The following is a 17,500-nucleotide window of genomic DNA, read 5'->3' as shown; positions in this document are numbered from 1 at the left end:
AATATTCAGATCAAGTTTCTCTCCTGATGGAAACACTGAGTCTCTCCAGCTCTTCCACCTGAGCTGCAGCTTCACTTCATCATCATCATCTGGCTCGGACTCTGTTTCCTGGAGAGAAGCTCGTCCTGTCGCCATTTTGTGTCCTGGTGCTGAAGAGGGAGGAGCCTGAAGATGTGAATGACGTGTTCACCTCTGTACGATGCAGGTTTACTTAAAACTACTGAATGGATTTCAACACAACTTCTAGAGGAGTTGGTGGATTGCTCTGCTCAGCTCGGGGTTAGCTGACTTCCTGATGAGGGAGTTCTTTGGGGATCTTGTTCACAGATGAGGAGATGATGGAGCAGCAGATGGAGGCGTAGGACCAGACCGATGTGGAGGGACTTAAAGAACAAGGCTGCAATTCCAATCGATTTGATATCTCCTCCCCTCTGCTGCAGACACTCAAATGGAGAAGAAGGGAAACACTGCTGGTCCTGATTCAGTTTGGAAACGATGGCGTAGACACTCCGCTTGCCTGTTGGGGTTTTTAAGTCACGAGATAACCTTTGCTTATTGGTCAGGCTCCTATCACATGACCCCCTGCCATTAGAACTAGCTTGGCAGCACTAACTGGAACTGGTAGAACTGGAAACACGAGTGAGGACACACTGCTCAGGTTCCTTTAAACCGAAGAGCTTCAATATAAAAGAAAAAAGAAACAGAACTGGGACCAAAACAGCAAAGGGAAACTGCCACATTAAGAGTGAGGGAAGTTGGGGGGGGGGGGGTTGTTCTCACTGGTGGTTGTGCAGGAGAGCGGAGGCTTTAGGTTAATCTGCTCAGGGATTGGCTGAGGCCCGGGGGCGTCTCCCAGGAGGCTCGGTCTGACGGCGCCCCCTGCAGGCGGCTGGTTCCTTCACCTGGTGCTGCTCCTGCTGCAGACTGAGAACTGAGGAGACTCACGAGAGTTTTTCTAAACTCTTCTTCTCTGGAATCTGTTGTTCGTCTCTGAGCTGCTGCTGGACTTTGGATTTGAGCCTCGGCAGCAGCTTGTTGTGTATTTGATTCTAAACTGGAACCAGCTCCACTCACTTCTTCAACCTGTCTGGACTGTTTGGGGATTTCTAATGCTTTTGATTTTACATGAAAAATATCCATCATGTTGTTGTTTGGTATCTTACGGGCGAGACCCGATTGCGTTAAAGGAAAACACAACCACAACACAAGTGAGACAGATAGGTACTAATGAAAGGAGTCACGGGGGGGAAGTGAGTCGTTGTCTGTGAAACCAGGACAAACATCTTGTTGCTGAAGATGTGATGCTCGTCTGGTGGAGAAGTTCAGTCCCAGGCTTGTTTCTCAGAGTCAGACTCTGTGACACGTTCCTGTTTGATCTCTATAAACCGGTAACTGGTTCATTTCTTTGTAAAGGTTATTATCATTAATTTTCCATGTGGTGACCACAGGAGAAGAACAACATCCACAGCGTGAGGAACGTGTCGAGACCCAGACGCTGAATTAATCATTAGCAACACACAGTTTAAAAAAATCACATTACGAGATAAAGCTGTGCAGTTTTGACATTTTCTGAATTTCACTCAGAGCACAAGATAAGAATAAACTGTATTCAGCCGTCTGCACCTTGGCCTCCAGAAAGTAATGATGTTCACAATCTGTGCAGGGAGAGTTAACTGGGGGGGGGGCTGTGTTCGGAACAGCACGTTTTCTACACGAGCAGAAGAGAGGAGCTGATTAAAGGCTAATAAAATTAATTAAAAATATATGCACATGTTTGTGTGTCTGAGGGAAATAGACAAATTAACTAAATAAAAACAGAAGAAAGATGTTATTAAAAGTCTAATTATAAAAGTAGTTCAAGGTCAAACTGAACATCAGAGAGAGAAGAACGACCTGAAATGACAGAAACATCTTTAACAAACATTTATTTAACGTCTACTTTGATTTTCTTGTTTGGTCCCATCTGCTAACATGGAGGAGGAGGGTTTCATACTGCAGCCAGACACCAGGGGGCGACACATTCAGGAGCTGTCATGTCGTCCATCTTTATTTAGAAGTTGCGTGACTCCTGCAGCCAACCAGTCGTCGTGTGTGTGTGTGTGTGAGAGTTTGTTTGTGTGTGTGTGTGTGTGTGCGTGTGTGTGAGTGTGAGTGTGTGTGTGTGTGTGTGTGTGTGTGTGTGTGTGTGTGTGTGTGTGTGTAATGGGGGATGAGAGAGGGAGGATAAATGATTTGTTTTCTTCATCCTTAATGAGTCAATACGTTCTTAGCCGAGCTTTACCGAAGAAGAAACTGAGAATAATTTCCGCCCTAATCTGTAATTACTGTGTGTGTGTGTGTGTGTGTGTGTGTGTGTGTGTGTGTGTGTGTGTGTGTGTGTGTGTGTGTGTGTGTGTGTGTGTGTGTGTGTGTGTGTGTGTGCGTGTGTGAGTAAACACTGGCCCTACTTTACATAAATACATACCATAGGATACAGTTTGTGCTGTTGGTTTGTTCCCATGAGAGCTCATTACGTTCGTCTCATCTTCCTCCAGCCACGACTTCTCTGTCTCTCACAGTTTGAGTGAGAGAGAGAGAGAGAGAGAGAGGGAGAGAGAGAGAGAGAGTGAGAGAGAGAGAGAGAGAGAGAGAGAGAGAGAGAGAGAGGGAGAGAGAGAGAGGGAGGGAGGGAGGGAGGGAGGGAGGGAGAGGGAGGGGGAGAAAGAGAGAGAGAGAGAGGAGGACAAAACGAAAACACAAGGAACTTATGAAACTTGTGTTGAAGCGTTAGCTGTTGTGTTGTGTTGTGCTGTGTGTGTTGTGTTGTGTTGTGTGTGTTGTGTGTGTTGTGTTGTGTTGGTGGAAGCAGCGTATGATGCTGTGAAGTCTCAGTAATGTTCAGCGTTAGCTACGTGAGCAGAAATGAACGAAGCCGTTTGTCTTCTTGAAGCTTTTATTGTATTTTTCACGGCGTCCACAAGATGCAATACACACATGACCAGTAGGGGCAGTGTGAGACCTCCAATGTCCCTGTGGACACACAGCAAGTATGCAACACAAATTGGCTCACATCTGGTCCTCTACTCAAACAGGTTGAATATCTGGAGGCCAGAATACAATCAGTGCATCATGAAGTCCAGTTCACATAGATCCAGATTCCTCAGGTCACAGTGAAGCTCTTCAGAGCAACTTTAACTCCTGATAAGATTCTAGTTCTCTTTGCCTCAGTGGAGCGGACAGGTGACGGAGGAGGAGTCACACTGAGGAGAAGCTGAGGAGAACCTGAGGAGAACCTGAGGAGAACCTGAGGAGAACCTGAGGAGAACCTCAGCTGTCCCTCAACCAAGACCATGAAGACACGGGACACGTGTCTCTGCTGTCATGTGATCGATATCAGGGCTGTGAGCCAGAGGTTGAGCGCTCAACAATAACATGTGTGTGTGTGTGAGTGTGAGTGTGTGTGTGTGTGTGTGTGTGTGTGTGTGTGTGTGTGTGTGTGTGTGTGTGTGTGTGTGTGTGTGTGTGTGTCAGGCAGCTGCGATAGCCCTGAACACTGGTGTGTCTCTGTGGAGTAAAACCCAATCAGCCTGCAGCTCGCTCATTAGCACTCAAGCTAAACACATCCGTCATTAGTCAGACTGGGAAATGAGCCGTTTATGTGTCTCGGTGCTAAACAGCCGTGTTCCAGCACTAACCTCAAAGTCGAGCTACTGAAGAGGCTTAAACCTTAAAGGATGTCAACTCCAGAGTCTCCACTAGGACTGAAGCTCAGAGCCAGAGCCCTTAACCTTAATCAGAATCTTAACCACGATCTTAACCATAACCAATACCTTAACTCTAAACCTAACCAGATAACCCTAACCCTAAACCTAAGATATTAACCCCCTGGCTGAACCTAACCAGCTAAACCTAGCCTTAACCCTAACCCTTAACAAAACCGTGAATCCTTTTCTAAAATAACCTTAGAATTAGATTACTAAAAACGTAGTGGGACACACCCTGGGGTTTGATCAACTCCAGCTGGGCCTCCCTCGGGTGAGGGTGTCTAGTGATAAAGGTCGAAACATCCAATGATCCTGAGGTCAACTACTGAAATCAAAATAGGGCCTATAGGAAAAAATTGTCCAACCAACTCCGTTCAAATTAAACAAATCACCAACTCGCATTAAAAACCAATTCGGCAAAGGGGATGTGTGAGAATGGAGAGTATCGATGACGTGCGTTGCCTTTGGCTCCCAAGTCCAAACTGCCCAGTTGTTGGACGAAGCAGGGGGAGTCCTCGAGATAACTCTTATAAACCTAACTTGAACCCTAACCCAAAACTAACCTTAACCCTAAACCCTAGCCCAGGTTCTGGGAGGACTCTGCTGGTTCGGACCCGTCTCTGGTCACAGAGCTCACAGACACAGTAACCAGCTGCAGCTCGGTGGTCGATGCTGCACGGAGGCGTCGGCCTCAGGGACCAATCGATGGAGTCGATGACTCAGACTCTGACTGGTCGCTGAGTGTCTGAGTCTCTGAACTTTATTCGTTAATTAACCCCGAGCCGGGGTGTGGGGGGGGGGGGGTCCTGCTTCAGCGTTTAATTAACTGAACCCTGGACCTCTCCACACTAATACTCACTTATAATCACTGGCAACAGGAACAGACTTTATTTCTAGCTTTTGTTATTTCTAAAATCTATCCATCCATATTTTGAAAATATAGTCATCGCACCAGATGAGATGAAGTGTCGACATGTTGATGTTCGATGCTGTGACGCCACCTTCATATGGAACCTGTCTCCAGACCAGGTGTGAAAACATCTGGAGACAGTTTCAAATCATCGTTTTTAGCTTTGATGCTGATTCTAATATATATATAAATATAAACAACATATATATAACTGACGGATTTAAAAGACTTGAAGGAGTTCGCAGATGAACAGTTTATAGGATGAGTCATTTTTTAATTGTATCTACAAGCTTCCAGTTGAAGAGCAGACGATAGAAACACAGAGAGAGAACAGAAGAAGTGGTGAAGAACATCTGAGGCTGGACACTGTTCTCTCTCCGTCAGTAATAATTAAAGGGGCCGTGAAAGCTGAGCCGAGCGTCAGGGGGAAGTGCAACTCAGCACTTTGGGATTTCTCAAATTCAGCTGTTTACACACACCTTGACGCACACACACACACACACACACACGCACACACACACACACACACACACACACATGGACACCACAGCACGGGCGGCCTCCAGAGGCGTCTGGTTCTTTCCTCCGTCCGTTAGAATCCGAGCTTCTCAGCGTCTCAGCGTTTCTTCACAATCATGAAGAGCAATCAACCATCTTGAAATCACGAGTGTTTCCTTCCTCTTACGCTGATTGAAAACATCTGCTGACGACCTGGAGCAACAGATCGGCTGCGACAAACATGTTGGAATGAAATGTTCCCTGGTTCCCTGGTTCCCTGGTTCCCTGGTTCCCTGGTTCCCTTCAGTGATGGAGCGTGTTGGTCTGAGTCCAGGAGACGAGTCTGCTCTTCAGGATCCAGTTCCAGCACAAACAGGGATTTGACTTCTGATGCTGCAGCGACGTTTCTCTGTTCGTCAGCTCGATGACACGAGAAGCTCAGATCACCAGTGTGACTCCCTCCCAGTCAGACAGCAAATGGTTTCCTCTAGGGGTTTTTAATGAAGACTTGTTCTACACATCAAACCGTGAAAACTAGGTTATACACGGTAACAAAGACATAACATACAAAGTTAGCTAGTTAGCAAACACAGTATCAATAATTACAATCAAGGGTAAAGTAAATAACAAACAGACAAAATACCTCGTTGGCTGCATGCACTGAAAAGGAATCTTCTTATCTTCTCGTATACAACTTAACATAAGTCCTTATCACCTTTTAAAGGCATTAATCTTAGACGTGTGTGTAACTACCTCTGCTTGCTTCTCTGTGTCTCGAACTCTAACAAGCAGCTCAGCGGAGGCGTCAAAATAAAAGTCTTATCTCTAATTACACAATAATGCTATATACAAATACAAAATATACATTGGAAAACCTTTACAACATCTTAAAGTAATATAGTGGCAACAGTTACAACCAGGAACTCAGAGTCTGGATCAGAGGAGAACAGCTCTTCCTTTAACTTTGTGACGTTTTCCTTCATTTCCCAGAGAATCATTCATGAACCTGATATTCATGAACTCAGATTTATGTGTAATTTGGTGCAGATCTGAATAAAAATCTGGATCTAGTGAATTGAAAAGTGGTTTCATAAGGAGACTGTTTGGATTATCTCCCCAGTGTTGTTTTAGTATTTTCACTTCACCACGTCAGACACGATGAGTTCGATGTTGTGATGCTGTGACCATGTGATCGTGCTTCACTTTTATCGGCTCCACTCGGATCCAATAATTGTCTCCAGATGTCAATAACTGCAGGAGTTGATAACCTTAATAAAGAAAACGCCTCGAGCAGAAAACACGTTTGGTTCAGAACATTCTTCATGTTTCCTGTCAAGCGGAGCCAAGTGTGTGTGTGTGTGTGTGTGTGTGTGTGTGTGTGTGTGTGTGTGTGTGTGTGTGTGTGTGCGTGTGTGTGTGTGTGTGTGTTGGCAGAGTGTGTGTCCACGGCTGCAGGTGAAATCACTGTTCATACATAAACATCTGTCCTGTTTTTCATCACCGCTATCTCACCCTCAGGCCGGATTACCTGTACATTAACATACTATCTGCCACTGCGTCTGTATTTACACACACACACACACACACACACACACACACACACACACACACACACACACACACACACACACACACACACACACACACACACACACACACACACACACACACACACACACACACACACACACACACACACACACACACACAGACACGCCCATGTTTTCAAGGTGGCTCATAATTCAAGAACACGTCTGTGATAATTAACCTTCAGGTGAAACAGTGTGTTATCATTAAACGTGCGGCTGAGCAGAACATTTAAATGATTACAAACGTTGTCACATCTGCTTCCTGCTGAAAGTCACAGTGATGATGAAATACTGATCATGGTCTTTAAATATAAAACCTAAAGACAAAGACATGAACCGTTTGAGAACCTCTGCCTCAGCGTCCCTGTTCCTGTAAATCACTGGTTTCCAATGACAACCACGTGATCCATCAGAACCAGCTGAACTATTATTATGTTCCTGATTATGGTGATTGTCAGTTTTCTGTGAAGTCAGAAACAAGTTTCTAGTTTCTAAAATACTACGATGCTGAGACGTTTCAGTTCAGAGCTGCTGCTCCTCGTGAAGAACTCAAGCAAATCATCAAACTCCCAAAGGACTCGGATCAGGATCCTTTCTATGGACATTTCCTCAGGGGAGATTTTGGAGGAATGGACAGATGGACAGATGGACAGGTGGACAAATGAATGAATGAAATGACAGATGGACAGGTGGACAGATGAATGAATGGATGGACAGGTGGACAGGTGGCTAGATGGACAGTTGGACAGATGAAAGAATGGATGAAGAGATGGACAGGTGAATGAATGAATGGATAGACAGGTGGACAGGTGGACAGGTGAATGGATGAATGGATGGATGAATGGATGGACAGGTGGACAGATGAACAGATGGACAGATGAATGAATGAATGGATGGACAGATAGACAGGTGGACAGGTGCACTGGTGAATGAATGGATGGACAGATGGATAGGTGGACAGATGAATGAATGAATGGATGGACAGATGGACAGGTGGACAGATGGACAGATGGACAGATGAATGAATGGATGGACAGATGGACATGTGGACAGGTGGACAGCTGAATGAATGAATGGATGGACAGATGGACAGGTGGACAGATGAATGAATGAGTGAATGAATGGATGGACAGGTGGACAGGTGCACTGGTGAATGAATGGATGGACAGATGGACAGGTGCACTGGTGAATTAATGGATGGATAGATGGACAGGTGGACAGGTGGACAGATGAATGAATGAATGGATGGACAGATGGACAGATGAATGAATGAATGGATGGACAGGTGGACAGGTGAATGAATGGATGGACAGGTGGACAGGTGAATGAATGGATGGACAGGTGGACAGGTGGACAGGTGGACAGGTGGACAGGTGAATGAATGGACAGATGGACAGGTGGACAGGTGGACAGGTGGACAGATGGACAGATGGACAGGTGGACAGATGAATGAATGAATGGACAGATGGACAGATGGGCAGATGAATGAATGAATGGATGGACAGGTGGACAGGTGGACAGATGGACAGGTGGGCAGGTGGACAGGTGAATGAGTGGACAGACGTCCTGCTCTGACAGAACCTCCTCCCCGGCTTCAGGAGGTCAGAGCTCCTCCTCCTCCTCCTGATGAATCCTCGTCTCGGAGCCAAACGTCTGTTCTTAGTGTTTCTTTCATCTTCCCTCAGAACCGATCCATGGACCCAGCAGCCAGGAACACACTCCGTCTGTTCTCCTATCCAGGTTTTATTTAGAGAGCTCTGTACTCTAAAGCCTCCAGATCCTTCCTGTGGAGAAATCTACTCTTTCCTCTAACTGCAGCGGATCTATAGCACAGTCTGTGTGTCCTGCCTCTGAGCTGTGGCTCCACTTGTCTGTAGCTGTTTCTCTCTCATGAAGGATAATTCAGCTCCATGAGAGTGAATCATCTGCAGCTGGGAGACGATGATCTCAGCTCTGTGAGTTCAGGAGCAGTGGGAGGGGGCGTGGCTGCTGAACGCCACACCGACGCTCCCGGGTGGCGAGCGGCTGCAGAGACATGTCGGGCACGTGTTGAGTTTGCTGCCGACGCTCGGTGCAAAGACTGAAGACAAAAGCACCAAATGAGCAGAAGCTGTTGAGTCTGGAGCTGCTGGAGCAGAGTGTTCCTGGAGCCGCGTGAGGAAATGTCACGCTGCCTCTGAACGCAGGGCGAGTAAGCTGCTGTCTGCTGAGTGTTTACCTGCAGCATGAGGAGGCGCCGCTGCTGGGAGCGAGCCACCGTAATCCTCCGTCCACTTCCTGCTGAAGGTTAAAAGAAAACAAGCTCTTTGATCAGCGGCGGTGGAGTCGATGCTGAGCTCCAGCATCGAGGAATCCTTCAGGATCCTGGAGCCACTTCCTGAGTCATGATCCGAAGAAACACTTTACATCCCCTCTGTCAGCGTCTCGGTAATAATAGAACGTTTATCGATATAATTGTTACTCAGATGATGGAAAATAGTTTTCTGATCAATAAAAACCTCTCACACATGCAGGAGGGGATTTTATTTTGAAGGAATCAGAGTCGGTCAAACACAAGGTCAACGACCAATAAGCTGAGTCATCAGGATGTAAACAACACGTAATATGTCAAAGACACACACACACACACTCACACGCACTCACACACACACACACACACACACACTCACACACACAGACACACACACACACAAACACACACACACACAAAAACACGGCTGAAGTGTCTGAAGATTTTAAACTTGAAACTGAAGCTGGCTTGCTGTGATTAATGTCATAAATGTCATAAAATGTCACAAAAATACCAAAAATATAAATTAAAACTTCAATTAATTAGCGTCTTTTTGAACACACAAAGACGCCTGACAATACATCATCTGAAAATAATAATTTAAAGTAAACGCAGGGTTTCATCAGATTAAACACAGGAATCTAAACAGAGAAAGTTAGATAAAGATCCACCTGGAAAATAACTCGTCTTCAGGATCAATCAGAATATAAAAACCGTCAAATCGAATCGGGAAGAAAGTCCCAGAAAACTTCAGGTGAAAAGTTGACTGTGAAAAGATTTATTCTCTCTGTGAGTGTTATTATTCTGTTTCATCTTCAATTATTTCCTCTTCTTCATTCTTCTGAAGTCTGAATTGTTCTGCTGTTGAAAGGTTTTAATTAACTTCAGTCTGAGGTGAGAGTTCTTATTACGGCTCCTTCTGACAGACGTCTTCTCTACAACTTCTTCTCCTGCTCAGTTTGAAAAGTGTAAATCTGTCGTCCTCTCACAGCAACACGATATTTGTCAAAAGTTTAAGTTGTAAAATATTAACGTATGAAACCGGGATCTGAAGACACACAGAAGAGAATCTGAGCTCAGAGACAGAATCAGAAACACAAGCAGACAAACTGAGCTCATCCAATATTTGTCGGAGTTTGACTCAGTGATTTACAGTCGTGGCTCCCGGAGGCTTTGTCTCTCGTCCTCGATCATTAGAGAACAGAGGAAACAGACCTGGGATCAGATTCAGACAAATCATCCTCTGAATGATTTCAGTGGGAAAAGGATTCAAACTAAAAGATGGTGACTCGTGCAGTCGTCACAAAACCTTCACACAATAACTCTCTGCTCACGTATCGACACAACGGAGGAAATAAGAGAATCGGCTTCCAAAGTAGCAGTGAAAATATTTCACTTATAATGAAGCGTACGATGTGTATAAACAAATAAGAGCAGAAGTTAAAGCTACAGTGTCGCTGCTGCAGGTTTCTCTTCTCAGCTGGATGTAACGCCACATGTTGCCAGTAGGTGGTGCTGTGATTATGAAGAGTTCTGGTAAATACTGTCACGCCAGGTCATCTAACAAGTTATCGGATTAGTGGAACTTCCTGTTTCAGGGGGATAAGGTCCCGGGCTGTTGAAGGGAAACTTACGATGAGCTCAACTTCTACTTATGAAACATGGACTGGCCCTTAGGGGGCGCTATGGAGTCAATTGGGTGAAAGCCATTTCACGCGTTAATTTAGATATACATTTTATTGGGACAAAAAATAAGAGAATCTGGAGTCGGAGGTGAAATGTTTTCTCTCGTGAAGAAGAAAGTCAAGAGCAGCTTGAAGACGTTTCCTCAAAGGTCAAAGGTCATTTCACAGAACACTTAATAACACGTCATCTTAAGAAACATCAAGATAATTGTTTCATCTTTGGTTCAAATGTTCATTTACACGTACGGATCAATTGATTCGATTTCAAAGGTCAGAGGTCACAATGACACAATCTATGTGACTGAATCTGCAGCGTTTGTTGGAGACAACCAATCACAGGGCGGAGATTATAGTTTCCTGTCTTAGTAGAGGAATATCGTCATATGTGTACCTAGCATTATGTGTGTGTGTGTGTGAGTGTGTGTGTGTGTGTGTGTGTGTGTGTGTGTGTGTGTGTGTGTGTGTGTGTGTGTGTGCACTAGCTGAACATGTCTGTTTTCTGTTGTTCTCCAGGGGAAGAGTTTTACGAGACGTCTCCGTACGAGCCGATCCATTTCTCCGAGGAATACCGACACGCGTCCATCATCTCAGGTAATGCTGCCGTGAGTGTGTGTGTGTGTGTCTGTGTCTGTGTGTGTGTGTGTGTGTGTGTGTGTGTGTGTGTGTGTGTGTGTGTGAAGCCATACTTTCATGAAAACCTGTTTTCCCTCTTGAGTTTGTCTGAGCCACAACCCATTTCTCATCTTTAAAGGTCAGAGACAATAAACGTCACTCCCTTGTTTTACATCAGAGACGTGAAGACCCCCGGTCGGTCTGCAGCTGCAGCTAATCACCCGTCAGATCCCAGGGTTACACACAAACCTCCCAGAACGCTGAGGTGGCGCTTACACTCCAGTATCGTTCTCCTCTATTTTTAGCTCAAAGCGTTTAAACACATCTCGCTCGTCCTGAAAGAACAGCAAGTCATTAATAAAGTGTTGGGCTGTGTAGTGAGTGTTTGTGTAGCAGCAGCAGGTTGTCGGGTCCGACTCGTTCAAACAGGAACATGTGGGAACATCCAGGCGAGGGGCGGAGCCTGAAGAGCAGCAGGGGCGGAGCCTGTAGAGCAGCAGGAGGCGGGACTTGACTTATAAACTCTGCTGTGGACAGATCAGTGTTGTTGTTTCCAGCTCCTCCACACGGCGTCGGCCTCATCACCAGAAGATCTGGAACCTCCTCGTGTTTCCAAGTGGACGTCTTCGTCTTCTACGTGTCCGGCTCCTCTTCTTCATCCTGAGATCTTTGTGTTCTTCAGTTTCACGTCCGTCACGTGTTAGAAACCTCATAGGAACATGTGAGGAACATGTCAGAGCTTCAGTTCTGATCTCTTCTTTTATTTTCCTGTTGAAGAATCTTGGATCTCCCACAGATACACTGAAGTGACAGAGCGTCTGAACCTCATCGTGTTTCACTACATTTCACTCGTTCACCCGTCTGATCCTCAGCCTCCATCACTCCATCAGCAGCCCTCTGATTGGTCACAGCACAGTGGACCTGCTGCACAACACACACACACACACACACACACACACACAAACACACACTCTCACTCCGACTCGGTGTCGGCTTCACACATGTTTCTGAGGAGTGTTTAAATGTCAGAAGCCCCGAGCAATACATCGTCATTTACACTGTGTTTGTGTTTGTGTGTGTCTGTTTGTGTGTGTGTGTGTGTGTGTGTGTGTGTGTGTGTGTGTGTGTGTGTGTGTGTGTGTGTGTGTGTGTGTGTGTGTGTGTGTGTGGTCAAACAGCTGTGAAATAGACTCGCAGCTCTGTAAATTGGGTTCTGCTCTGTCAGATTAACACAACACAAGTACAAACATGGTCAAAGCAGAAGAGCTGCAACCAATGCAACTTCAAAAGCACTTTCTCACTCTCTCACACACACACACACACACACACACACACACACACACACACACACAAACACACACCATCAGAGTGTGGCAGTGCAGGTGGTGTGTAACATTTCAATTATTTCCAATATCCCACCTGTAACACCTTCAGAAAACATGACATCAATCACCACACATACAATATGCAGGACTGGAGGTGTGTGTGTGCGTGTCTGTGTGCATGTGTTTGTGTGTGTGTGTGACAGTCAGTGTGCGACAGTCAGTGTGGCTCTCACATCACCGGTCGACTGTGATCTGAAAGCATGATGTGAAGATCCACCGTCAAAGTCTCAGACCGGTCAAAGCAGATAAAGACGAAGCAAGGATGAGCCTGTGTGTGTGTGTGTGTCTGTGTGTGTCTGTGTGTGTGTGTGTTTGTGTGTGTGTGTGTTGGAGGGAGAGATAAGAGGATAATACAGCAGTGTGTTAAATAGCAGTGGCAGAAGAAAGAGCAGTGGAACATTAAAGTATGTTTCAGACAAGAGTGCAGCAAATTGATTGGAGGCAAAGGCTCTGCGTGACAGTGTTGACTGTGTGATGTGTGTGTGTCTGTGAGTGTGTGTGTGTGTGTGTGTTTTCATGGCTTCCAAAGTAGCAGTGAAAATATTTCACTTATAATGAAGCGTACGATGTGTATAAACAAATAAGAGCAGAAGTTAAAGCTGCAGTGTCGCTGCTGCAGGTTTCTCTTCTCAGCTGGATGTAACGCCACATGTTGCCAGTAGGTGGTGCTGTGATTATGAAGAGTTCTGGTAAATACTGTCACGCCAGGTCATCTAACAAGTTATCGGATTAGTGGAACTTCCTGTTTCAGGGGGATAAGGTCCCGGGCTGTTGAAGGGAAACTTACGATGAGCTCAACTTCTACTTATGAAACATGAATGTGCTGCAGGGGCGGCACCTTAGGGGGCGCTATGGAGTAATTTGGGTGAAAGCCATTTCACGCGTTAATTTCACGCACATCTGAATTTTTTGCAAAGTTTCTGCAAAGATGAAACATTGTTTGAGATATGCGATTAATTGGGACGAAAAAAAATTATGATGTTTGAATTTCAGTCACTGATGGTGATATAGTCACTGATTAATAAACATATATATGATTATAATTTATTGTTCATATCCAGGGAGTTCTGAGTTCAGATTCTGTAAAGAGCAAAAACAGACGAGACATAAAAAACGTTGTCACGGTGACAAGCGGTAAAAACTCAGCAGGGAAACTTTGATGTTGACATTTAAATATCACTGAAATATTAAACGTCTTTCTGTCGCGATTGATTTGCTCTGAAAGTGGAGATGTTTGTTTCCTGCTTCTTAATCACACACGAGCACTTTACTGCTGATGACCCTCATCAACACCAGCGATCACTCTTCTGCTGTTACTGCTCCACCACATCCTGAGAGGAGAGGAGAGGAGGAGGAGGAGAGGAGGAGGGGAGGAGGGGAGGAGAGGAGAGGAGAGGAGAAGAGGATGAGAAGAAGAGAAGAGGATGAGAGGAGAGGAGAGGAGGAGGAGAGGAGAGGAGAGGAGAGGAGAGGAGAGGAGAGGAGGAGGAGAGGAGGAGGAGGAGGAGAGGAGGAGGGGAGAGGAGAGGAGGAGGAAGGAGGAGAGGAGGAGAGGAGGAGGAAGGAAGAGAGGAGGAGGAAGAGTATGAGAGAAGAGGAGAAGAGGATGAGAACAGTGAGCAGATAAAACCTTCAGGTCTCCGTCTCTCTCTTGTTCAGAGTGTCACTCCATCACTCAGTGTCAGTGTCTGTCGCTCAACCAGCAACTGAGAGTGTAGCACATGGTCAGTGTAACACAACTGACAGTGTAACACAACTGAGAGTGTAGCACACGGTCAGTGTAACACAACTGAGAGTGTCGCACACGGTCAGTGTAACACAACTGAGAGTGTAGCACATGGTCAGTGTAACACAACTGACAGTGTAGCACATGGTCAGTGTAACACAACCAGCACCGGGATCAGCACCGGGATCAGCACTGGGATCAGCACTGGGATCAGCACCGGGATCAGCACTGGGATCAGCACCGGGATCAGCACCGGGATCAGGACTGGGATCAGCACTGGGATCAGCACTGGGATCAGCACTGGGATCAGCACCTGGATCAGCATCGGGATCAGCATCGGGATCAGCACCGGGATCAGCACTGGGATCGGCACTGGGATCAGCACCGGGATCAGCACCGGGATCAGCACCGGGATCAGCACCGGGATCAGCACTGGGATCAGCACCAGGATCAGCGCTTGGATCAGAACTTGGATCAGCACTGGGATCAGCACTGGGATCAGCACCGGGATCAGGACCGAGATCAGCACCAGGATCAGCACCGGGATCAGCACCAGGATCAGCACCGGGATCAGCACCAGGATCAGCACTGGGATCATTACCGGAATCAGCACTGGGATCATTACTGGGATCAGCACCAGGATCAGAACTGGAATCAGAACTGGGATCAGGACTTGGATCAGGACTGGGATTAGGACTTGGATCAGCACTGGGATCAGCACTGGGATCAGGACTTGGATCAGCACTGGGATCAGCACTGGGATCATTACCGGAATCAGCACTGGGATCATTACTGGGATCAGCACCAGGATCAGAACTGGAATCAGAACTGGGATCAGGACTTGGATCAGGACTGGGATTAGGACTTGGATCAGCACTGGGATCAGCACTGGGATCAGGACTTGGATCAGCACTGGGATCAGCACTGGGATCAGCACCGGGATCAGAACTGGAATCAGAACTGGGATCAGGACTTGGATCAGGACTGGGATTAGGACTTGGATCTGCACTGGGATCAGCACTGGGATCAGCTCTGGGATCAGCTCTGGGATCAGCACTGGGATCAGCACCGGGATCAGCTCTGGGATCAGCACCGGGATCAGCACTGAGATCAGCACCGGGATCGTTTCTGGGATCAGCACCGGGATCAGCACCGGGATCAGGACCGGGATCAGCACTGGGATCAGCACTGGGATCAGCACCGGGATCAGCACCGGGATCAGGACCGGGATCAGCACTGGGATCGGCACTGGGATCAGCACTGGGCTCAGCACCGGGATCAGCTCTGGGATCAGCACTGGGATCAGCTCTGGGATCAGCACTGAGATCAGCACCTGGATCGTTTCTGGGATCAGCACCGGGATCAGGACCGGGATCAGCACTGGGATCAGCACTGGGATCAGCACCGGGATCATCACCGGGATCAGCACCGGGATCAGCACCAGGATCAGCACTTGGATCAGCACCGGGATCAGGACCGGGATCAGCACCGGGATCAGAACCGGGATCAGTACTGGAATCAGCACCGGGATCAGCACCAGGATCAGCACCAGGATCAGCACTGGGATCAGGACTTGGATCAGCACTGGGATCAGCACTGGGATCAGCACTGGGATCAGCACTGGGATCAGCACTTGGATCAGCACCGGGATCAGCACCGGGATCAGCACCGTGATCAGCACCGGGATCAGCACCGGGATCGTTTCTGGGATCAGCACTGGGATCAGCACCGGGATCAGGACCGGGATCAGCACCGGGATCAGAACCGGGATCAGTACTGGAATCAGCACCGGGATCAGCACCAGGATCAGCACCAGGATCAGCACTGGGATCAGGATTTGGATCAGCACTGGGATCAGCACTGGGATCAGCACTGGGATCAGCACTGGGATCAGCACTTGGATCAGCACCGGGATCAGCACCGGGATCAGCACCGTGATCAGCACCGGGATCAGCACCGGGATCGTTTCTGGGATCAGCACTAGGATCAGCACCGGGATCGTTTCTGGGATCAGCACCGGGATCAGCACTGGGATCAGCACTTGGATCAGCACCGGGATCAGCACCGGGATCAGCACCGTGATCAGCACTGGGATCAGCACCGGGATCAGCACCGGGATCAGCACCGTGATCAGCACCGGGATCAGCACCGGGATCGTTTCTGGGATCAGCACCGGGATCAGCACTTGGATCAGCACTTGAATCAGCACCGGGATCAGCACCGGGATCAGCACTGGGATCAGCACTTGGATCAGCACTTGGATCAGCACCGGGATCAGCACCGGGATCAGCACCGGGATCGTTTCTGGGATCAGCACCGGGATCGTTTCTGGGATCAGCACCGGGATCAGCACTTGGATCAGTACTGGGATCAGCACCGGGATCAGCACCGGGATCAGCACCGGGATCAGCACTGGGATCGACACTGGGATCAGCACCGGGATCAGCACTGGGATCAGCACCGGGATCAGCACTGGGATTGGCACTGGGATCAGCTCTGGGATCAGCTCTGGGATCAGCACCGGGATCAGCTCTGGGATCAGCACCGGGATCAGCACTGGGATTAGCATCGGGATCAGCACTGGCATCGGCACCGGGATCAGCACCGGGATCAGCACCGGGATCAGCACTGGGATCAGCACCGGGATCAGGACTGGGATCAGGACCGGAATCAGGACCGGGATCAGCACCAGGATCAGCACTTGGATCAGCACCGGGATCAGCACCAGGATCAGCACCAGGATCAGCACTGGGATCAGCACTGGGATCAGCACTGGAATCAGGACTTGGATCAGCACCAGGATCAGCACCAGGATCAGAACTGGAATCAGAACTTGGATCAGAACTGGGATCAGGACTTGGATCAGAACTGGGATCAGGACTTGGATCAGCACCGGGATCAGCACCGGGATCAGCACCGGGATCAGCACCGGGATCAGGACCGGGATCAGCACTGGGATCAGCACCGGGATCAGCACTGGGATCAGCACTGAGATCAGCACCGGGATCAGCACTGGGATCATCACCGGGATCAGAACTGGGATCAGCACTGGGATCAGTACT

General features: G+C 47.8%; 1 protein-coding gene across 1 annotated transcript in view; it reads left to right on the top strand.

Moving 5' to 3' along the window:
• Positions 1-17,500, top strand: part of gfra2b (GDNF family receptor alpha 2b) — a 45,153-nt gene that overhangs the window by 6,793 nt on the left and 20,860 nt on the right. Inside the window, exon 3 of the mRNA XM_061075777.1 lies at positions 11,229-11,306. Within this exon, the coding sequence (XP_060931760.1) occupies positions 11,229-11,306 (78 nt within the window). The remainder of the gene's footprint in view (positions 1-11,228; positions 11,307-17,500) is intronic.

The sequence above is a fragment of the Limanda limanda genome, chromosome 1 (assembly GCF_963576545.1).
Source record: "Limanda limanda chromosome 1, fLimLim1.1, whole genome shotgun sequence".
Taxonomy (NCBI): Eukaryota; Metazoa; Chordata; class Actinopteri; order Pleuronectiformes; family Pleuronectidae; genus Limanda; species Limanda limanda.
The sequence above is the reverse complement of the archived record's forward strand: the minus strand, read 5'-3'. Positions and strand labels throughout refer to the sequence as shown.